The following is a 22,310-nucleotide window of genomic DNA, read 5'->3' as shown; positions in this document are numbered from 1 at the left end:
TCAATGTATAACAACAACTTGCATTTCTGTAGCGTCTTTGATGTAGAAAAATGTCTGAAGGCGCTTCACGGATACAGAAAATTGGACAAGGATCCAATGGCAGAGATATTATGGGGGTAACCAAACCTTCAATTAAGGAGGTGGGCTTTAAGGAGGAACAGGAGTCGGCCATTCAGCCCCACTAGCCTGTTCCGCAGTCAGTTAGATTGTATCTAGCCTATCAAATCCCTCTTAAGATTGTCAACACCTTGATTGATTAGATCACCCATCAATCTTCTCAACTGAAGGGAATACAAGCCAAGTTTATGTAACTTGTCCTCATAATTTAAACCTTTAAGCCCTGTTTTAAAAAAATTATTCATTCACTGGATGTGAGGGTTGCTGTAAAAGCCAGCATTTATTGGCCATCCCTAATTGCCTTTGAGAAGGTGGTGGTGTACTGCCTTCTTGACAACTGAGTGGCTTGCTAAGCCATTTCAGAGGGCAGTTAAGAGTCAACCACATTGCTGTGGGTCTGGAGTCACATATAGGCCAGACCGGGTAAGAATGGCAGATTTCCTTCCCCAAAGAACATTAATGAACCAGTTGGATTTTCATGACAATCCAGTAGTTTCCTGGTCACCATTACTGATATTAAGCTTTTTTAAAAAATTCCAGATCTATTTAATTAACTTAATGTAATTTAAATTCCCTAGCTGCCATCGTGAGATTTAAACTCCTGTCTCAGGATTAGTCCAGGCTTCTGGATTACTAGTCCAGTAATTTAACCACTGTGCTATCATTCCCATGGCAAATCTACACTGTTCCCCTTCCAAGACCAATATATCTTTCCTGAGGTTTGGGGCCCAAAACTGAATGCAGTACTCCAGATGGAGTCTATAACTTTCTCTCCTTTTGTATTCCAGCCCCCTTAAGATAAAGGCTAACATTTCATTTGTCTGATTACTTTTTGCACCTGTGCATTAGCTTTTAGTCCAGCTAGCCTGGACACCTAAATCCCATTGCTCCTCCACAGTTCCGAGCCCCCCTCCATTAAGAAAATACTCCGATTTGTCTTTCTTGGGTGCAAAGTGGATGACCTCACACTTGCCCACATTGAACGCTATTACCATAGTTTTGTCCGCTCACTTCGTCTGTCACATCCCTTTGTAACTTTCTGCTTCCATCTACACAACTTAGTGTCTCCTAACTTAGTCATTTGCAAACTTGGATGTACAACTCTTTTTTATTCCTTCATCAGAGTCATTGCTATACAGTACATGATAAAGCTGAGGCCCCAGTACAGATCCCTGCGGAACACCACTAGGTCACATCCTGCCAATCAATACCTTCACTTTATTCCCCACTCTCTGTCTCCTACCTCCCAACCAATTACCAACCCACGTCAAAAGGGTACCTCCAAGTCCTTGAGCTTTCATTTTTGCTAATCTCTTGAAATCCCATAGGTTACAGAGCTGAAGGGCAAGGCCGTTAAATGTTGCTCCCATTTTATTCAATGAACCCCCTATCTCATTCAAAGTATGATCCTATTTTCATTGTACCTCCCTATTTCAATTATCCCATCTTATGTAGATTCTCTCATTATTTGGAGCAGCCCCATCACAAAATATCCATTTACAGTTTTTAAAGCATCAGGTTTCTGAGCTGCAGGAGTAGTGAGCAGTGGGGCTTCCTCCACACTGGGCTGCTGCATGATATCACTGATGGCACCATTCAAAACAACAGGTCTGTAACTTTAGATTAGCCCACGATCTGATTCTGACACGCCCGAACCCAGCAGATCATGCTGTCCTATGAGGAGAGATTGAGTAGACTAGGCCTATATTCCCTAGAGTTTAGAAGAATGAGAGGTGATTTCATTGAAACATATAAAATTCTTAAAGGGTTTGACAGGGTAGATGCTGAGAGATGTTTCCTCTGGCTGGGAAGTCTAGAACCAGGGGTCACAGTCTCAGAATAAGGGGTTGGTCATTTAGGACTGAGATGAGGAGAAATTTCTTCACTCAGAGGGTGGTGAATCTTTGGAATTCTCTACCCCAGAGGGCTGTGGAGGCTCAGTCGTTGAGTATATTCAAGACAGAGAGATCGATAGATTTTTGGATACTAAGAGAATCAAGGGATATGAGGATAGTGTGGAAAGGTGGAGTTGAAAAAAGAAAAGAAAGACTTGCATTTATATAGCACCTTTCACAACCACCGGATGTCTCAAAGCGCTTTACAGCCAATTAAGTACTTTTGAAGTACTTACAATGAAGTCTCTGTTGTAATGTAGGAAATGTTACAAAGAGGTAGATGATCAGCTATGATCTTATTGAATGGTGAAGCAGGCTCGAAGGGCTGAATGGCCTACTCCTGCTCCTAATTCTTATGTAAGCTGGAGATTTCCGTGTTCCAGTGTGCTCAAAAATTTATGTTTTTAAAGAATGGCTATTGTTTTTGGAGGATATTTTCCTATATAAATGGATAAAAGGTGACTTGAAACTGTCCTGCAGTTTAAAGTTTTTAGAGAATTTTCATTAGCAAAATAGACCTGAGAACTCTAGCTGTGGGCCCAATTCCTGGCAAATGGTGACAGCTTAAACATGTGACCTGCTGGTGACAACTGTGATTACATAATCCTGACCGAAAAATAAGGGATATAAATAGCATAAAGCTGGATGGGAATGACTGTGCTTTTCATAGTCCCTGGGTCTGCTTATATGCAGTGTAATAGGAGTTCACCTTGGTGACTTGCAGTTTTATCACAGCCTACCGGTAGTGGACGTATTAAAAAGTCTTGGTGAGATGGTGAGGTTTCTCTGCACAGCTATCTGTAGTGAGCTGATGATAGAGTGGGCTTAATCAGTTGGAAAATATTTTGTTCTGCAGTCTTCTACTGGAACCACTTTGGTGGGTTCGGTGAGGTGGGAAGTTGTACCACTTCATTTGCAATTGTTGTTCACAAGATTGTTGGTATTGTGTACCCTGCCAAATAAGGTGTAACTAAAAAATATAATGAGCAGAGTTCCTGCTGCCTCCCTCAGGCAGAATTTTACAGCTGGTTGGAGCACGATGCTTTGATAGGCAGTGTGGTGCAGTGAGACGTGGAGTAAGGGGGTTCATCATCCTCGCTGACCTGCAGGTCGACTGGGGTACAGTGGCTGCTTTAGGGGCCAACTGTACCCGCTCCATAAATTCTCAACGTAAAAACATTTTAAAGAAGGCCACATCAGCGATGCTTATGTAGAAATCTGGCATCAACTTTCTTTAAACTATTCTTCAAATAGATTGGCTCAGTGGGTAGCACTCATGCCTCTAGGTCAGAAGGTTGTGAGTCCAGAGACTTGAGCACAAAATCTAGACTGACACTCCAGTGCAGTACTGAGTGATGCTGCATTGTCGAAGGTGTCGTCTTTTGGATGAGACGTTAAACTGAGGCCCCATCTGCCCTCTCAGGTGGACGTAAAAGATCCCACGGCACTTTTCGAGGAGGAGCAGGGGACAATATTTATTCCTCAACCAACATAAACAAATTTTCTGGCCACATATCTTGTTGTTTATGGGACCTTGCTGTGAGCAAATGAACTACCACGTTTCCTACATTACAACAGTGACTACACTTCAAAAGTACTTAATTGGCTATAAAACACGTTGGAACGTCCTGAGGTCCTGAAAGGTGCTGTATAAATGCAAGTTATTTCTTATCAGTATGATCCATGACCTTCTGTCTCAGCCCTTAGAGGTACCCTAACAAACACTGCATTCCAGGACTCTTGAGGCTTGGCTGACTCATTGCGGAGTATTGTGTCCAGTAGCTGACCAAGTATGGCAAAGGCTGCTGTGATGATTTGCACTCCCGAAGTGTGTCACAGGGAACAAGACCAATGGTGGCTGGAGGCTAAGAGGATGCCCTGGGTTCAAAGGAGAAAGTTCAAACTGTAATGTTTGGCACAAGCAGGAGCTGGACAGTGCCTCTGCTCTACTCAGCCTTGCTGGCCGAGGAGCTGGTAACTGACTTGGAGCATTTTAAATGCTGACCTTCATTTCTGAACAAATACAAGCAAACTGTCACCTGCATGGTTTGAAACTGTTTTTAGGCAAATGTGAGTATCACCTGCAAAATGCAGATGAGCGAGGTCAGTGTTGTCCAATCAAAATTGCTGACTAGACACGTGTGTGGCTGCAGTAGCACCATTTTAGCCGTTAGGCTGGGAGTCAATTGAAATTTTCAAGACCGAGATTGCTAAATTTTTGTTGGGTAAAGGAATCGAAATATGGAGCAAAGGCAGGTAAATGAAGTTGAGGTACAGATCAGTCATGACTTAATTGAATGACGGAACAGGCTCGAGAGGCTGAATGGCCTACTACGCTTTCATGTTAGCAACATGCACTCATTTTAGTAGAAAACGCTTTACATACACAACACAGTACAGGTAAATATACTTCACAGTTGTATATTTTCTTAACATGCATCGACCACCATTCAGTAACCAAGGAAGTAAAGCACTCTCAACGATCAAAAAACACCAACATTTTACAACAAATGCACAAAAGGAAAGACAGACCATGCATTTATGTAGCGCCTTTCACGACTTCAGGGCATCCCAAAGTGCTTTACAGCCAATGAAATACTTTTGAAGTGTAGTCACTGTTGTAATGTAGGAAACGTGGCAGCCAATTCACGCACAGCAAGCTCCCACAAACAGCAATGCGATAATGATCAGATAATCTGCTTTCAGTGATGTTGATTGAGGGATAAATATTGGCCAAGACACCAGGGAAAACTCTCCTCTTCTTCGAAATAGTGCCGTGGGATCTTTTACATCCACCTGAGAGAACAGACAGGGCCTCGGTTTAACATCTCATCCAAAAGAGGGCACCTCCGACAGTGCAGCACTCCCTCAGCACTGCACTGGAGTGTCAGCTGAGATTTTTGTGCTCAAGTCTCTGGAGTGGGACTTGAACCCACAACCTTCTGACTTGGAGGGGAGAGTGCTGCCCACTGAGCCACTGGCTGACGAGGTTAAAGTTCACATGCATACGCTGTGCGAATGTGAATTTTGAGATCACATGCCCAATGACTGTGTCTATTGCTCTTTACAAATCAGAAATGTAATTAGCCACATCTGGCTAGTGGCTAATGTATTGGATAACATTGAACTTGGTTTGTTAAAAAGCAACAGCTACAGGGCCCAGTGAAACAAGCCTGAGATTGCTCAAACTCTGAAGTAAGGCCTCTCCCCTCTTAAACAGGGTGTAGTTGTGTTGAACTTGCTGAGCTGGTTTGCATGTGAATACTTAATTTAACTGTGACAACAAATAGTTTCCAGTGGAATTTGTCTTGAACTGGTTAATGAGGAAAAACAGTCAACCTGTCACATTGTTTATATGAAAGTTTTTTTCCCCATTCTAACATCAGATGAGGCTGGAGTTGGAAGTCCGAGACTAATTCATTAAATATATTCAAGAAGGAGTTAGATATATTTCTTAAGGCTAAAGGGATATGGGGAGAAGGCAGGGACAGGGTACTGAATTTGGATGATCAGCCATGATCTCATTAAATGGCGGAGCAGGCTCGAGGGGCCGAATGGCCTACTCCTGCTTCTATCTTCTGTGTTTCTAATTACTACCCTATGAGCCTTCTACTGAACATCAGTAAAGTGATGGAAAGAGTCATCAACAGTGCCACCAAGCGATATCTGCTCAGCAATAACATGCTCACTGATGGTCAGTTTGGGTTCTGCCAGATTCACTCAGCTCCAGACTTCGTCACAACCTTGATCCAGACGTGGATGCAAGAGCTGAATGCCAGAGAAGTGGGAGTAGCTGTTCTTGACATCAAGGCGCATTTGACCAAGTATAGCGCTAAGGAGCCCTAGCAAAACTGCTCAATGGGGGTCAAAGGGGAGACCCTCCAGTGGCTGGAGTTATACCTGACGCAAAGGAATGTGGTTGTTGGAGGCCATTCATCACAGCCTAGGACATCACTGCAGGAGTTCTTTAGAGAAGCTTCCTCCGCCCAACCATCTTCAGCTGCTTCATCAATGACCTTCCTTCCATAAGGTCAGGAGTGGGGCTTTTTGCCGACAATTCCACAGTGTTCATCTCCATTCACAACTCTCTAGCTAATGGAGCAGTCCATGTTTTTTTTAATTCATTGATGGGATGTGGGCCTCGCTGGCTAGGCCTGCATTTAGTGCCCATCCCTAATTGTCCTTGAGAAGATGGTGGTGAGCCGCCGCCTTGAACCGCTGCAGTCCATATGGTGTAGGTACACCCACAATGCTGTTAGGAAGGGAGTTCCAGGATTTTGGCCCAGCGACAGTGAAGGAACGGCGATACAGGTCCAAGTCAGGATGGTGTGTGGCTTGGAGGGGAACTTGTAGGTGGTGGTGATCCCATGCGTCTGCTGCCCTTGTCCTTCTAAGTGGTAGAGGTCGCGGGTTTGGAAGGTGCTGTTGAAGGAGCTTTGGCGAGTTGCTGCAGTGCATCTTGTAGATGGTACACACTGCAGCCACAGTGCGCCGGTGGTGGAGGGAGTGCCAATCAAGCGGGCTGCTTTATCCTGAATGGTGTCGAGTTTCTTGAGTGTTGTTGGAGCTGCACTCATCCAGGTAAGTGGAGAGTATTCCATCACACTCCTGACTTGTGCCTTGCAGATGGTGGAAAGGCTTTGAGGAGTCAGGAGGTGAGACACTCGCCGCAGAATTCCCAGCCTCTGGCCTGCTCTTGTAGCCACAGTATTTATGTGGCTGGTCCAGTTCAGTTTCTGATCAATGGCAACCCCCAGGATGTTGATAGTCTTCCACCATCAATATCTTAGGGTTCACCATTGACCAAAACCGGTAACTGGACCATCCATTATCAACAATGCGGCTACAAGAACAGGACAAAGGCTGGTACTCTGTGGCGAGTAGCTCATCTCCTGAACCCGCAAAGGCTCTCTACCATCAGCAAGATTCAGTCAGGGGTGTGAAGGAATACTCGATGCTTGTTTGGATGGATACAGTTTCAGCAACACTCGAGAAGCTCGACACCATCTAGACAGAGCAGTTTGTGTGATTTGGTGCCCCTGCCACTGGATTCAATATCCACCCATTGTGGCTGCACGATCCAAAATCTACATCATTCAACTACAGCAATCATCAAAGTTACCAGGACAACACCTCCATCTCCTGCAGCCTCTACCACCGAGAGGGGCAAGAGCAGCAATGTTATGGCAAAACTGTTTCCTCCCAAGCTCGCTTCCAAGTCACAGACCATCTCAGCTTGGAAATATGTCGTCATTCCTTCATCGTTGCTGGGTCAGAATCCAGGATTTCCTTCCCAAACACCATTGTGGGAGGACCATCACATCACAGACTGCAGCGGTTCAAGAAAGCAGCCCATCAACACCTCGGGGCAATCTGGGATGAGCAATAAATGCAGCTTCGTCAGCGTCACCCACTTCCTGAGCCCAAACAAAAAAAGCTACAGAGCTGCTTGAAGGCAATGCATACACAGAGTTCCTAATTACCTTTTCGCTCTGTATCTGGCTCATTTTTAATTTTTTGTTTCAACTGGGGTGACGATTTTTGGGGTGCAGCTCGGTGTTATTTTGTGGTGGATGATAGTTTGAAAGGATAGTGAATATTTGAAATGTTAGTACTGAGGTGGTCCCCCATTCTTTCTAGATTTGGTTAGGGTGTACCTGTGTTAATTTAAAGCTACTGACTTAATTTTGTATTTCAGTGAGAAGCAGATTCTCCATCATGACAAACAATATGAACCCTTCTACTCCTCGTTCGTGGCTCTGTCTGCACATTACATCTCAACAGTCTGTGCACAGAGTGAGTATTTCTGATCGAACCTTTTTTTATCGGTTGATGCCATCTTAACCCATTTCACAAAGAATTGTAATGATTGCCAGTGTAAGGAGAATTGAATCCTTTTAATTTGAGCTGAGAGTTGGACGGTCTTGGGCACTGTGACCTGGGCATAAGGAAGTGTCCTGATAAGAGTACAACAAAAGCCGGGGCATTTGGCCAGTCTGAGCTCGTCCCTTTAGCACATTCACACCTCTATTGCGGCATCTAGTTATATTTTGAATAACCCAAATGTTTTTGGATGTATTACTGTGTCTCATGGACTTTTATAGAATCATAGAATGATGCAGCATTAGAAAAAGGGGGTTCGGCCCATTGTGCCTGTGCCGGCTCTTTGAAAGAGCTACCAATTAGTCCCATTCAAACATTTCACGTGTCAAGAAGAGTTTCTGGATGTTTCCAGTTTAATGCAGTCCAGTTACATTTGTTTAGTTTTTAATTTTTAATATAGTTAATATTTTGGAAACTGAAACCCTTACTGTAGCTGATGTTTACTTTTCCAACATTTCTAGTTCCTAGGAACCAGTTGCTGTCCGTTGCAGCTGCATGTAAAGTCCTGATTGAATTCTCGTTGATGCGTCTTGAGAATCCAGATGAAGCATGTGCTGTTTCACAGGTAATATATTTAAAACCTTGGGCTGGTTACAGTTACAGGTTGAGCGCCCAGAATCCGGAGTTCCGGACTCCGGGACGATTGGTGGCAGGGTCGTCCGGAATCCGTAAAATGTTCCGGAATCCGGACACCCTGTTTCCGCCGCCAGCTGGGCCCAGGCATTTCCGGACTCGGAACGTGTTTCTGATGTCCGAAGTCCGGAAATGCCCGAGCCCAGGTTGCGATATTTCCAGACTTCGGACATCAGAAACACGTTCCGAAGTCCGGAAAAACACGAAAACCGGCTCGGCCTCAGTCCCGAGGTTGCCGGATTCAGGACGCTCAACCTGTATTAACAGTCTTCTGTAGTAAGCATCCATTATCCAACACAGTAGATTCAGTTTCTCTCAAGATTGAGATACTGTAGATAGCTTTGTGTTAAGTAAGGGTATCAAGGGAAATTAAGCAAAGGCAGGAAAGTGGAATTGAGGTACAGATCAGCCATGATCTAATTGAATGGCAGAACAGGCCGAGATACTGAATGGCCTGTTCATGTTCCGAATGCTTCTATGTTTAGCTGCCTCATTGAAATTCCTTCCCTTGCTCTCTGCCTTCAGAAGCCTCCTTAAAACCTACCTGTTTGACAGTGCTTTCAGCCGCCTCCTCTAATTCTCTTTCCTGCTCAGGCCTGAACCACACTGTGAAGCAGATTGGGATGTTTTGCTAGGTGTATGTATATGTGTATATATATATAATTTGAGCACATATTTTGCACCATCAGTAAATTTCAACATAGCTTCCTGATGGTTTGTTGATAAAGGCAGTGAGTAACTGAAATATAAAGCAAGAAGGTCCCAGAACAGTCTTGGTTAGCTGATCAGAGATGGAGCAGTGCAGCAGGCCTAGGTGCTCCTGGCTAGCATTGACCCCTGCTGGAATGTTCATGTGTGCAGAAATTGAGCGAGGACAAGACTGGGTTGGTCGATGCTGCCTATGGTCGAAGAGCCTGCTGATACTCGCTGTCTAAGCTAACATATGAAAGATGGTACCAGTGTCTGAGCATCCCAGCAGAAATCGGTGGTTTAGGAAAGGAAAGTTGAAAAGTATCAAAAGAAAAAATTTCAACAGGAACCTGAGGCTTTGTCTGAATACAAAGATTTGTCCTATGTTGTTTGTTATGTTGAAGCATTTTGACTGTAAATGTATAACATTTTCTCCTTTTTAACTTTGTTCTGTTATCGTCACCACTTCCTCCTCAGAAACATTTGATCCTCTTGATCAAGGGCCTTTGCACTGGTTGCAGCCGACTGGACAGGACTGAGATCATTACGTTCACAGCGATGATGAAGTCAGCCAAACTTCCGATGACAATAAAGACTCTTTCAGATGGTAAGTCTTTGAATTGGGAAATTTTCTGATTAAAGGTACTTAATTTCTGCACAACCCTTGATGCTCAGGTGGTTGTCGACCGTCCTGTTTAACTTTTTTCTCATCTGTGAATTTCTTCACACAGTAGAGGATCAGAAAGAATCTGTCGCTCCAGTGACGCCTGAACTACGACAGAAGGAAGTGCAAATGAATTTCTTGAACCAACTGACCTCAGTTTTCAACCCAGATGTATCAGCCTCGTCTACCCCCCCTCCCGTGGTTCAGGTAGGGACCTGGGTAAATGAATGCTGCACCTTTTGACAAGGGCCTTGTTAATGGCTGTAAAATAATAGGTGCCCTGTGTGTGGAGAGTATCTGGTGTTGCAGATGCTATGGAATGTGACTAAAGAGGTGGTGTGGGGCCTAGCAAGGGGTACCATACTTGATTTCTGCAGCTAAAAATTTTAAACGGTGGTCCCTTTCAGAATGAAGTTATGTGAGTAAGCTCAGTAAACTGTTTTTGACCCAGTGTAAGGGGTGTTCTGTTGGATATCTCTGTTTGGAAACAGCACTTGAGCTTCTAGAATTTTTAAAACTTAAAAAGATTGTAGTTGTGCATTTAAAGGACATGAATGTTGGGAAACAACATTTCCTTTGTTTTACCCTCGTCGTCAGTATGAAGCCTTTGCAGATTATAGTGTGGTAAGCCCCCACTGTTCTGGTCGGAGTATAAATCAGGAAATAGTTGGGGCTTGTAATAAGGGAACAGCTATAATCATGGGGGATTTTAACTTTCATATTGACTGGACTAATCAAATTGGGCATGGCAGCATTGAGGAAGAGTTCATAGAGTGTATTAGGGACGGGTTCCTTGAGCAGTATGTAACTGAACCAACCAGGGGGCAGGCAATCTTGGATCTGGTCCTGTGTAATGAGACAGGATTAATAAAAAATGTCCTAGTAAAGGATCCCCTTGGAATGAGTGACCATAATATGGTTGAATTCCAAATTCAGTTTGAGGGTGAGAGAGTTGGATCTCAAACCAGCGTACTAAGCTTAAATAAAGGAGACTATGAAGGTATGAGAGTAGAATTGACTAAAGTGGACTAGGAAAACATTAAAGTGTAAGATGGTACAAGAGCAGTGGTCTACATTCAAGGAGATATTTCACATCTTTCAAGATAAATATATTCCACTGAGGAAAAAGGGGAGTAAAAGAAAAGACAGCCATCCGTGGCTTAGTAAAGTAATAAAGGATAGTATTCGACTGAAAACAAGGGCATATAAATTAGCCAAATCTAGTGGGAGGATAGAAGATTGGGAAGCATTTAAAAGCCAGCAAACAATAACTAAAAGATGAATTAAGAAAGGGAAGATAGATTATGAAAGTAAACTAGCAAAAAATATAAAAACAGATAGCAAGAGTTTCTACAGCTATATAAAAAGAAAAAGGGTGGCTAAAGTGAACATTGGTCCCTTAGAGGATGGGACCGGGAAACTAGTGGTGGGGAACATGGAGATGGCAAAGACGCTGAACAAATATTTTGTATCAGTCTTTACAGTAGAGGACACTAAAAATATCCCAACACTGGACAAACAGGGGGCAATTGGGGGGGAGGAGCTAAACACGATTAAAATCACTAAAGAGATGGTACTCAGTAAAATAATGGGACTTAAGGCGGATAAATCCCCCGGACCTGATGGCCTACATCCTAGGGTCTTGAGAGAAGTGGCGGTAGGGATTGTGGATGCATTGGTGATCATTTTCCAGAACTTCCTGGACTCAGGAAAGGTCCTGGCAGATTGGAAAACTGCTAATGTAACACCCTTATTTAAGAAGGGAAGTAGACAAAAAGCTGGAAACTATAGACCAGTTAGCCTTGGTTGGCAAAATGTTGGAGTCCATTATTAAGGAAACAGTATCAGAGCATTTGGATAAACATAATTTAATAGGACAGAGTCAGCATGGTTTTACGAAGGGGAAGTCATGTTTGACAAATTTGCTTGAATTCTTTGAGGATGCAACATACAGGGTGGATAAAGGGGAACCAGTGGATGTAGTGTATTTGGACTTCCAAAAGGCATTTGACAAGGTTCCACACAAAAGATTACTGATCAAGATTAAAAAATCATGGGATTGGGGGTAATATACTGGCATGGGTGGAAGATTGGCTATCTAACAGAAAACAAAGAGTTGGGATAAATGGTTCGTTCTCGGGCTGGCAATCAGTAACTAGTGGTGTCCCACAGGGATCAGTGCTGGGACCCCCAACTCTTTACAATCTATATTAACGATTTGGAGGAAGGGACCGAGTGCAACATATCCAAGTTTGCCGACGATACAAAGATGGGAGGGAAAGCAGTGAGTGAGGAGGACATAAAAAACCTGCAAAAGGACATAGACAGGCTAAGTGAGTGGGCAGAGATTTGGCAGATGCAATATAATGTTGGAAAGTGTGAGGTTATGCACTTTGGCAGAAAAAAATCAAAGAGCAAGTTATTATCTAAATGGAGAGAAACTGCAAAGTGCTACAGTACAAAGGGATCTGGGGGTCCTGGTACATGAAACACAAAAAGTTAGTATGCAGGTGCAGCAGGTGATCAGGAAGGCCAATGGAATCTTGGCTTTTATTGCAAGGGGGATGGAGTATAAAAACAGGGAAGTCTTGCTGCAGTTATACAGGGTATTGGTGAGGCCACACCTGGAATACTGCGTACAGTTTTGGTTTCCATATTTAAGAAAAGATATACTTGCTCTCGAGGCGGTTCAGAGAAGGTTCACTTGGTTGATTCCAGAGATGAGGGGGTTGACTTATGAGGAAAGGTTGAATAGGTTGGGACTCATTGGAGTTCAGAAGAATGAGAGGCGATCTTATCGAAACATATAAGATTGTGAGGGGGCTTGATCGGGTGGATGCGGTGAGGATGTTTCCACTGATGGGTGAGACTAGAACTAGGGGGCATAATCTTAGAATAAGGGGCTGCCCTTTCAAAACTGAGATGAGGAGAAATTTCTTCACTCAGAGGGTAGTTAATCTATGGAATTTGCTACCTCAGAGAGCTGTGGAAGCTGTGACATTAAATAAATTTAAAACGGAGATAGACATTGTCCTAGCAGATAAGGGAATTAGGGGTTACGGGGAGAGGGCAGGGAAGTGGACGTGAATCTAGATTCAGATCAGCCATGATCCTATTGAATGGTGGAGCAGGCCCGCGGGGCCGTATGGCCTACTCCTGCTCCTATTTCTTATGTTCTTATTCAGCCTGTTCCGCCATTCAATTAGATGATGACTGATTTGTATCTTAACTCCATCCACCCGCCTATTCAAATTCGAGGGTCTTGTATTCTGCATTGAAGGAGCAACTTTGACTGCACCAATGCAACATTGGCCACCTGCACCATTTTCTTGAAAGTCTGCTAGTTTATTGGATATTAGTGCTGAATTATTAGCTTCCTTCTGTAGTCCAGAGGCACTGAGGCTAATCACAGCTACTCTGAGATCAGCTAACTGTGGTGTGGACTTGTATCTGCTGGAAGCTGGATTGATACTGTCTCCGACTCATTCCATTTATGTCCCTTTTAACTGACAAAGACTTTTCATCAGTTAAGCCTGGCTTTAAACCCAGGATCAAGGTGAAAATGCAATATTCTAACCAACTGTGTGACTTGGTCCCACAAATATTTCTGTTTTGTATCTGGTGATGTTTCATTCGAGTGTAACTAGCTCTGCAAATAGTTAGACATGTGGTTGAAGGCAAGGGGAATAAAGAGATGATGGACAGGTGGGCACATGGGATTAGAACTACTGCTTGTGTGGAGGTTCCTTTTCATCCTTTTTATCACTCAGGTGGATGGAGAAAGCGATGAACAGGCTGGAACTGACCAAGCATCAATTGCTAAGATGAAAAGCGCATTTATCGCACAGAACGTGTCAAGTTTACAAGCGCTGGGTGAGTTTAAACATGAAATCTCCATGATAATGAAGAGAGCAGCATTAGATTCTTACTCTTTAAAACAATTTGAGTCATTCATATAATGTGATGAGTTTTTATTATAAATGGAAGAATTGTTCTCCGTGAATGGAGGGAGATCGGTAAAGAATCCTTCTGGGGAAAAAGCTGCTGCATCTTCAAAAGTTTGACGTAATTGTTATTGAAATATTTGGGCTTTGTTGTATTCAATCTTTGAAAATATTCAGAACACGCTCACTTGCTTTGAGCAGTCATGTGCAGGATATAGTGCAGCCTCTCTTATTCCCCTCACCCCAGTTTTCGCCCCTCCTCTCCCAAAGGCAGTGATTCTTGCTGTGGTGTAGTTTTACAGGCACCAGCAGCAATCCACTACCTCACTCAGGTGCCCATTCTTTATATGTGAGGTTTGACATGGAGTTTCAGCAGACTTCTGACATGTGGAAGCCATCATATCTCAATCAACATTCACCTAATCGTGATCCGGAAAGGGAATCTTGGCTGCTTATTTTATTCCTTCTCTAGTCCAGAGGTACTGAGGATAATCATATTATTCTGAGATCAGCTAACTCAACACAGAACAGGGATCACACTGTGACTGATTCATGGGGAACTTTCTGGCCCCTTAATGCAAACTCATTAGGCAGCTCTCTTCACAGCCTCCGTAGGATTGGGCTCCTTGGTTAACTATAAACTGGCTTCATTAAAGAACATAGGAACAGGAGTAGGCCATTTAGCACCTCGAGCCTGTTCCGCCATTCAAAGAGATCACTGCTGATCTGTGACCGAACTCCAGATACAGTTTGTTGCAAAGAGAGATTTGTAATCTGAGTAACTCCACATTCAAATAGCAAAGCAAGGAGTGTAGCCTTTATTCCTAGACGCTGCCTGAACAGTGATCCCACAGATTTAGAAAGATTGTCCAAGCAACTGATATAAGTAGATAATAGCAGCACAGGCAGTGTGTCGGGACTGCAGAATGTGGGTATTTGTGGACATTGAGACTGTTTTGGGTGACCACACTGTGGGAAATGTCTACGTTCAGAGTCATTGAGCTGGAGCGTGAGATAGGGACATTCTGAGGGGGAGGAATATCTGGATAAAGTTGAGAACAGTCACACCACATAGAGAGAGACAGGTATAGGAAGAGGAGTGTGTGACTGACAGTCAGCAGGGTAGGGGGAACCTCTTCATTTCCTTAAAGAATTTTGATTAAATTAGTCAAGCGTGTCCTGCCCGTTACAAATCCATATTGACTGTCTCTAATTAGTCCATGTTTTTGTAATGTTATATCTTCTTATGGTCTGTAGCAGTTTCTCTACTAAAAATGTGAGGCTAACTGATTTATAATTACCTTGGTTATCTCTTTCTCCTTTTTTTGAATGGGGGTGTAACATTCACCACCTTCCAGTCTTTCAGTACAATTTCCGTTTTCAAAGTATTTTGGTTAGTGGCTCTGCTCTCTGTGGATATGAACAGTTTACTTGTGTTGGGTCTAGCTTATGTTAAAGACAGACAGTCTGAATGTACTGGCACTGATTTGCCATACAGAAGGTTAGTCTGCATGCGTTGAATCTGGTTCAGTATACAGGCACATGGTCTGGCCAGTGCATTTATCTCAATGTTAAAAGGGGAATGTTGACTTTTTCTCTTGTCCTGTTGTAGGCGGCTCTGAGAAGTTGCTGCGTGTCTGTTTAAACCTTCCCTACTTCCTGCGCTACATCAACCGTTTCCAGGATGCCGTCTCTGCCAATTCCTTTTTCATAATGCCTGCGACAGTTGCAGATGCGACTGCCGTGCGAAACGGGTGAGTCACGAACACTCATTGAGAACTGACGGGTGTAATTCTCAATCATCAGATCATTGGTTAAAAAGGCCATGATGTATTGATCGATGTGGAGCAACATGAATCCGATCACTTTCTTGGTCCACATTGATTGTTAAAGTAGACTCTTTTTGAGTGGATTGTGATGGTTAGTTCTGGTGGAAATTAGACTGGCTGTGACTGATCTGATGACCTTTACTTTAAACTCTGATGTGTGTAGATTTTTGATTTCTGTAGTGCTTGGTTTTCGAAGGACTCTGTTGCTGTTTTTTCAGATTCCATTCCCTGGTTATTGATGTCACCATGGCTCTGGACACACTCTCGCTGCCCGTCCTCGAGCCACTGACCCCTGCAAGGCTGCAGGATGTGACTGTATTGGCCCTGAGTTGTCTGTACGCAGGTCAGTATGAGAAAGAAAAAGAAAGACTTGCATTTATATCTTTTCTTCTTAGGCAGTCCCTCGGAACCGAGGATGACTTGCTTCCACACTAAAAATGAGTTCTGAGGTGACTGATGAGTCCAATGTGGGACCTACAGTCTCTGTCACAGGTGGGGCAGATGGTGGTTGAAGGGGCGGGTGAGTGGGTTGACGTGCGCTGCCTGCGCTTGGCTTCCGCTTGCTCCCGGCGAAGAGGCTCGAGGCGTTCGGCGCCTTCCCAGATGCTTCTCCTCCACTTTGTGCGGTCTTGGGCCAGGGATTCCCAGGTGTCGGTGGGGATATTGCACTTTTTCCAAGGAGGCTTTGAGGGTGTCCTTGAAGCGTTTCCTCTGCCCACCTGGGGCTCTCTTGCCTTGCCGGAGCTCCAAATAGAGCGCTTGTTTTGGGAGTCTCGTATCGGGCATGCGGACAATGTGACCCGTCCATCGGAGCTGATTGAGCGTGGTCAGAGCTTCGATGCTGGGGATGTTGGCCCGAGCAAGAACACCGACGTTGGTGCGCCTATCCTGCCAATGGATTTGCAGGATCTTGCGGAGGCAGCGTTGGTGGTACCTCTCCAGTGCGTTGAGGCGCCTGCTGTACATGGTCCATGTCTCTGAGGCATACAGCAGGGCAGGTATCACTCATATATAGCGCATTTCACAACCACCAGATGTCTCAAAGCGCTTTAAGCCAATGCAGTACTATTTGAAGTGGAGTCACTGTTGTAATGTGGGAATGAGAAAGAATAAAGCAACTTCCGAGAGCTGGGCAGCATGGGGTAACATATACAGGATGAATGCTTACTTTAAATGCCATTGTTCATAATGAGAAATGGAGTGTGGGACCTGCCCAGAGTATTGGAGAGACTTATAATTTTTGCCTTGTGAGCTATTTCAATAGATGATCATTGAATGTTACTGCCATCTTGGTAACTTGTGCACCATTTTTGTTCAGTTGTTATTTGAGTTTGCCACTTGGTAATTTTTTTCACATTAGGACCATGTTACCATGTGATGTATCCGGTACTATAATCCTTTGGCCGAGTTCCTGCTTTGTTTTCCCACCACAGTACAAATGTATTTTTAAAGCCTTGCGTTTGAAAGTCCATAAAGTTGCATTCTGTGCACAAAATCTAATCCAGATTTTGGATATAGTGATGTCATTAAGTTGACTAATTTCCAGTACATTCTCTCGCTAGGAGTGAGCGTTGCAACGTGCATGGCTATTCTACATGTGGGCAGCAGCCTGCAAGTCCGATCTGGGTCCACCAGTAAAGAAGAAGACTACGAGAATGATGCAGCCACAATTGTACAGAAATGTGTAAGTGCTGAATGAGTGGGCTCATTTAAACGTGCAGCATTTAAGTTTTAGAATAATGGTCAGACTGGGCAAAGATTTTGATTTATTTTCACCTTTTGTTGGTTTCAATGTTGCTCAGATAAAAGTGAGTGTGATACTATGCTGAGCAGTATGCAGATAGTTTACAGTAAGAGTGACTGCACAAAGACAGTGTCCAAGTGGGGAATATGTAGAGTAGAATCCCTATCACTGTGAAAGGTATGTGATTACATTGTGTGCATTTGAGTGCATTGTTATTTAATGATCTTTGTTTCCAGAAGATTCTGTGAAGTTTTTTTCAAAACTTAACACGCTTGTCCTGTACAACTTCCAGATGAGGGCAGTTCTTTTGCCTGTTTCACGTCAGGAACATTCTATGACTTCTACCCACTAGGAGCTACACTGAGACTGCTCCGAGTAATTTCACATAGAGCTGTTACTGCTAGCTAGATCTGAGCAGGTCTAAGAGATGAAAGGACAGTGTGCTGATGACACCGCCTGCCTCCCTCAGCAGTGTACAGGAAACTTTGTGCTATCCGGAGGTGAGCTATCCGGCAATCTGGAGCCACCGGCAAAAATCAGCAGCCGTTTTTTATTCTTTTTGTTTGTTTTTTTTGCTTTGTTTGAACAGTCAAGCTGTGCAAGGTCTGTAGCTATAGCAACAGCTTCAGCTACAGAGCTTTAGGGCCACACCCGAGTGTTTAGAAGCTGTTGCTAAGCAACAGTGTTTGTTGTCAAATACGGAGATAGGAATCTCCGTATCTCTCAACATTAACTCTGGAGAGTACGGCAGTTTTGAGGCAACGGCAGCAGCTCGGTCCCGTGGGTGCTGGATAGCACAAAGTTTCCTGTATATCTTAACTCTGACCTCTCTCAGATTTTGATGAATTTGGTCTGGTTTGGTTGACCTTTCTAATTGGAAGTAATATGTAGTTTTTTATCGAATTATTTCATATCACATTACAGATGGTCGTCATTCAGCCCATTCAACCTGTGTTGGTGTGAGCCTTAAACTGGAGCTATCCACTCTAATGCCATTTCTCTGCCCTTTCTCTGTATCCTATCCTAGAATCGCTGTGGGTATGAGGTGTTGCTGTGACTGGGTTTAAAGTATTTCTGTGTGCTGTGTCTGAGAACATCACTAAATTAATGTACTATTGATTACAGCTGGAAATCTATGACCTGATTGGCCAAGCAATCAACAGCTCACGACGAGCCGGTGGAGAGGTAAGGAGTCTGTGCAAAGCAAGGGGAAAGTAGTAGTTGTGTTCATAGAAACCTTGCTGCAGAGGGGTTGGAGGCTGTGTTGTAGTTTACGGGTAACATAAGGTGGCCGTTTGTTCTGTGCCACAGGATAAATGGGATTTGATAATTGCTGCTGTAAGACCTGGGCTACAAGCTGTTGTGTTCTGTCTCCTGAGTTTATGGTACATACTAGTGTTACTTGCATAGAATGACAGTGAATTGTGTCAGGTGCACATTTAGCTCCACAGGTCCAGATGCAGTGTGGTTCTTGAAGGCTCACTTTTTCTTTAGTTGCACTTGGGATGTGGGTGATGCTGGCAAGACCCATCCTGGCGAGCCGCGCGGCAGTGGTGCTCCTACGACTGTTAGGTAGGGGACTGCAGGATACTCGCCATCCAAGTAACAATGAAGGAACAGCAATGTATCCAAGTCAGGATGGCGTGTGACTTGGTGGTGATGGCGTTCTGATCATTGCTGCTCTTGTCTTTCCTCAGTGGTAGAGGCCAGAGGAGGGTGGTGCTGTTGAAGTAACCTTGGTGAGTTGCTGCAGTTAAATCCTGTAGACTGTGCTCACTGCAGCCACAGTGCATTAATGGTGGAGGGGGGTGGATAATGAATCCAGCGGTCGGGACACCAATCAAGTGAACTGCTCTGTCCTGAATGGTGTCGAACTACTTGAGTGTTGTTGCGACCGTATCCATCCAGGCAAGTAGAGAGTATTCCATCACACTTCAGGCTTGAGCCTTGTAGATGGTGGAGAGGCTTTGATGGATCAGGAGGTGAGCCACTCATCACAGAGTACCAGCCTATGTCCTGCTCGAGTGGTTCTGACAAAATCCAAATTGACCATCCGTAAGCAGGTTATTTAAGAGAAGATGTTGCTTGATGGCACTATTGATGACTCCTTCCATCACTTTGCTAATAATTGAGAAGAGGCTGATAGGGCGGTAATTGGTGAGTTAGATTTGTCCTGTTTTTCTGTGGAATTGGCATGCCGTGCAATCTTTCACATTGTTGGGTAGATGCCAGTGTCATAGTTGTATTCGAATAGCTTGGCTAGAGGAGCTGCTAGTTCTAGTGCACAGGCCTTTAGCAGTACAGTTTGGATATTGTCGGGGCCTAAAGCCTTTGCTGTGTCCAGTGCAGTCAGCCACTTATTGTTATGTGGAGCAAACTGAATTTGTTGGATATTGGCATCTGTGATAGCAGGGACCTCGGGAGGAGGCCGTGTAGGATCTTTTGTCTGAAAACACTTCAGCCTTGTCTCTTGCACTCACATGCTAGGCTTCACCATGGTTGAGGATAGGGATGTTCATGGAGCCTTCTCTTATTTGTTGCCTGCCTGTCCACCACCAGTCTCAGCTGGGTGTGGTTGGGCTACAGAGCTTTGCTAAGATCTGTTGGTTGTGGCACGACATTGCTCTGTCTACAGCCGACTGTATAATTTTGAAAGCAAAATGTTGGGAATGTTTTAACAGCTGCCGGCTGAATTGTTCTTTTGTGTCTTCTCTCATCAGCATTATCAGAATTTCCAATTACTGGGTGCCTGGTGTCTGCTAAACAGCCTCTACCTAATCCTGAACCTCAGTCCTACAGCACTGGCTGACAAGGGTAAAGAAAAAGACCCACTGGCTGCACTCCGAGTCCGTGACATTGCTGCCCGTGCGAAGGAAGGAGCTGGATCCCCCAAAGTAGCACCTGTTAAAGGGTAAGTGAAGAATCCATAGATAAACTTCCAGAATTACTGGCGTCTTAAAACGGGGGTTGGGAGGTATTATAATGTGTAATAAACTCTTACTGTTTCAGTTCCAGCCTGAAATACTGTTCACCATTCATTCCGCAGTAACACTGTGCTTAATAGTAAATGCCGAAAATGCATAGCAGATCAGACAGATGATGGGTCCCATACCAAACATTACATTAACAACCACCTTTTTCAGGTGCTCAAGGACCAGCATCTTGTTTTATCTCAGTTCCCCAGTATTCAGTTGTTCTAATTTCTGTTATTGCACTTGGTTTTGTTCTGATTATTTCAGCTTTATCTTGTTGACACTTTGAACAAAGTTCATAATTATCCCTGAAACAGGGCAGCAGCGGGGCACTAGACAGTGATGGGGCACTAATTCACGCACCCAATTGTCCCCCTGTTGTGAGATCCAACTCTTGCTTGTGGGTGGTGCAGAGGGTTGGCACTAATATCCAGAGAGAGTGATCCTGGGCCCTTCCAGCAGCCAGTTACATGGTGATGCTGGCAGAGCCCTGGGAGCAGGTCTCCAGCTTGTGACCGCGCTGCAGAAGCTGCAGGGAAATAATTGCAGAACATCGGCAACTGAAGGGGATCTGGCTAAATTTCTATTTGTGATGTTTCCGGTTGATTCGTTTCTGTATACTGGGTGGTTTGACATGCTTGAAACTGATCCTTGCTGCAGCTCTGTATAAAGGGTTGATCTTGGTCTGGTTTTTTTTCCCCTCACAGGCATCAAGGATTTGGCGTCCTTTCTGTGGTTCTAGCAAATCATGCTATCAAACTGTTGACGTCACTCTTTCAGGATCTGCAAGTAGAGGCCCTTTACCGGGTAAGTGGCAGCTCTTTTGTAGGGTGTAGTGTGTTACACATGAGCCCCTCTTAGCCCTTTGGAGTCTTGTAGTAACATTATTAGCCTGGTTTTTGGTTTCTTTGGGGGATAAAATGTGTAAGAGGTGATGAGTGAGCAAGATTGAATGCATGAGGGATTGTGTGTAAAAGCCTGAGCGTGTGAAAATAAAATAAAGACTGTGCCTTTCATGACCTCGGGATGTTCGAAAATGCTTTACAACCAATGAAGTACTTTTGAAGTATAGTCACTTTTGCAATGTAGCTAATGTGGTAACCAATTTGCACACAGCAAGGTACCAGATGCTGTAATGTGTTTTAATGATGTTGGTTGAGGGATAAATATTGGCCCAGGACACCGGGGAGAACTCTCCTGCTGTTCTTGGAAATATGCCATGGCGTCTTTTACATCCACCCGAGAGGGTAGACGGGGTTTGCTTTCAAGTCTCATTCGAATGTCGGCACCTCCGACAGTGCTGCACTCCCTCAGTACTGCACTTTTACGTGCTCAAGTCTCTGGAGTGGGACTTGAACCCACACTCTTTTGGCTCAGGCGAGCGAGAGTGCTATCACTGAGCCACAGCTGACACACACACTTATACATGAGGAAGCTCATCAATTTGTAGTGCGTCAGTTGTAAGATTATTCATATGTGAATATTATTATAGTCAGCTGTACTGAAAATTCTTCATAATGGGTAACCTTTGATTTCAACAGGGTTGGGGAGGTGATGGACCGCCTGCAGAGCTAAATATCATGGCACAGAGCTCATCTATTCAACGCGTGCAGAGACTGATTGAATCTGTCCCACTCACCAACTTGCTTTTCACACTATTGTCAACATCTTACAGAAAGGTAACCACTTGCACCACAGAGAGTCACAGTACAGAATGATCCCAAATAGCTCATCTTGTCTGTGCTGGCTTTTTGCGAGAGCAATCCAAAATGAATCCCACTGCCCCGCTCTCTCCCCATAGCCCTGTATCAATCCCAAACTAATCCGACTGCCCCATCTCTCTCCCCATAGCCCTGTATCAGTCCCAAACTAATCCCACTGCCCCATCTCTCTCCCCATAGCCCTGTATCAATCCCAAACTAATCCCACTGCCCCGCTC

The 22,310-nt window shown here is 44.3% G+C and overlaps 1 protein-coding gene across 3 annotated transcripts in view; it reads left to right on the top strand.

Annotated features, from left to right (window-relative positions):
* ubr4 (ubiquitin protein ligase E3 component n-recognin 4) overlaps positions 1 to 22,310 on the top strand; it is a 195,760-nt gene that overhangs the window by 427 nt on the left and 173,023 nt on the right. For all 3 annotated transcript variants that reach the window (XM_085967122.1, XM_085967121.1, XM_085967120.1), the window contains exons 2-13: positions 7,711 to 7,808; positions 8,357 to 8,460; positions 9,696 to 9,825; positions 9,950 to 10,089; positions 13,653 to 13,755; positions 15,439 to 15,580; positions 15,874 to 15,998; positions 17,218 to 17,339; positions 18,525 to 18,584; positions 20,120 to 20,310; positions 21,079 to 21,178; positions 21,913 to 22,050. In XM_085967122.1, the coding sequence (XP_085823248.1) occupies positions 7,711 to 7,808; positions 8,357 to 8,460; positions 9,696 to 9,825; positions 9,950 to 10,089; positions 13,653 to 13,755; positions 15,439 to 15,580; positions 15,874 to 15,998; positions 17,218 to 17,339; positions 18,525 to 18,584; positions 20,120 to 20,310; positions 21,079 to 21,178; positions 21,913 to 22,050 (1,453 nt within the window). The remainder of the gene's footprint in view (positions 1 to 7,710; positions 7,809 to 8,356; positions 8,461 to 9,695; positions 9,826 to 9,949; positions 10,090 to 13,652; positions 13,756 to 15,438; positions 15,581 to 15,873; positions 15,999 to 17,217; positions 17,340 to 18,524; positions 18,585 to 20,119; positions 20,311 to 21,078; positions 21,179 to 21,912; positions 22,051 to 22,310) is intronic.

This window comes from Somniosus microcephalus, chromosome 25 (assembly GCF_052327205.1).
Source record: "Somniosus microcephalus isolate GS21.2 chromosome 25, FLI_Smic_1.0, whole genome shotgun sequence".
In the NCBI taxonomy this organism is placed as follows: domain Eukaryota; kingdom Metazoa; phylum Chordata; class Chondrichthyes; order Squaliformes; family Somniosidae; genus Somniosus; species Somniosus microcephalus.
The sequence above is the reverse complement of the archived record's forward strand: the minus strand, read 5'-3'. Positions and strand labels throughout refer to the sequence as shown.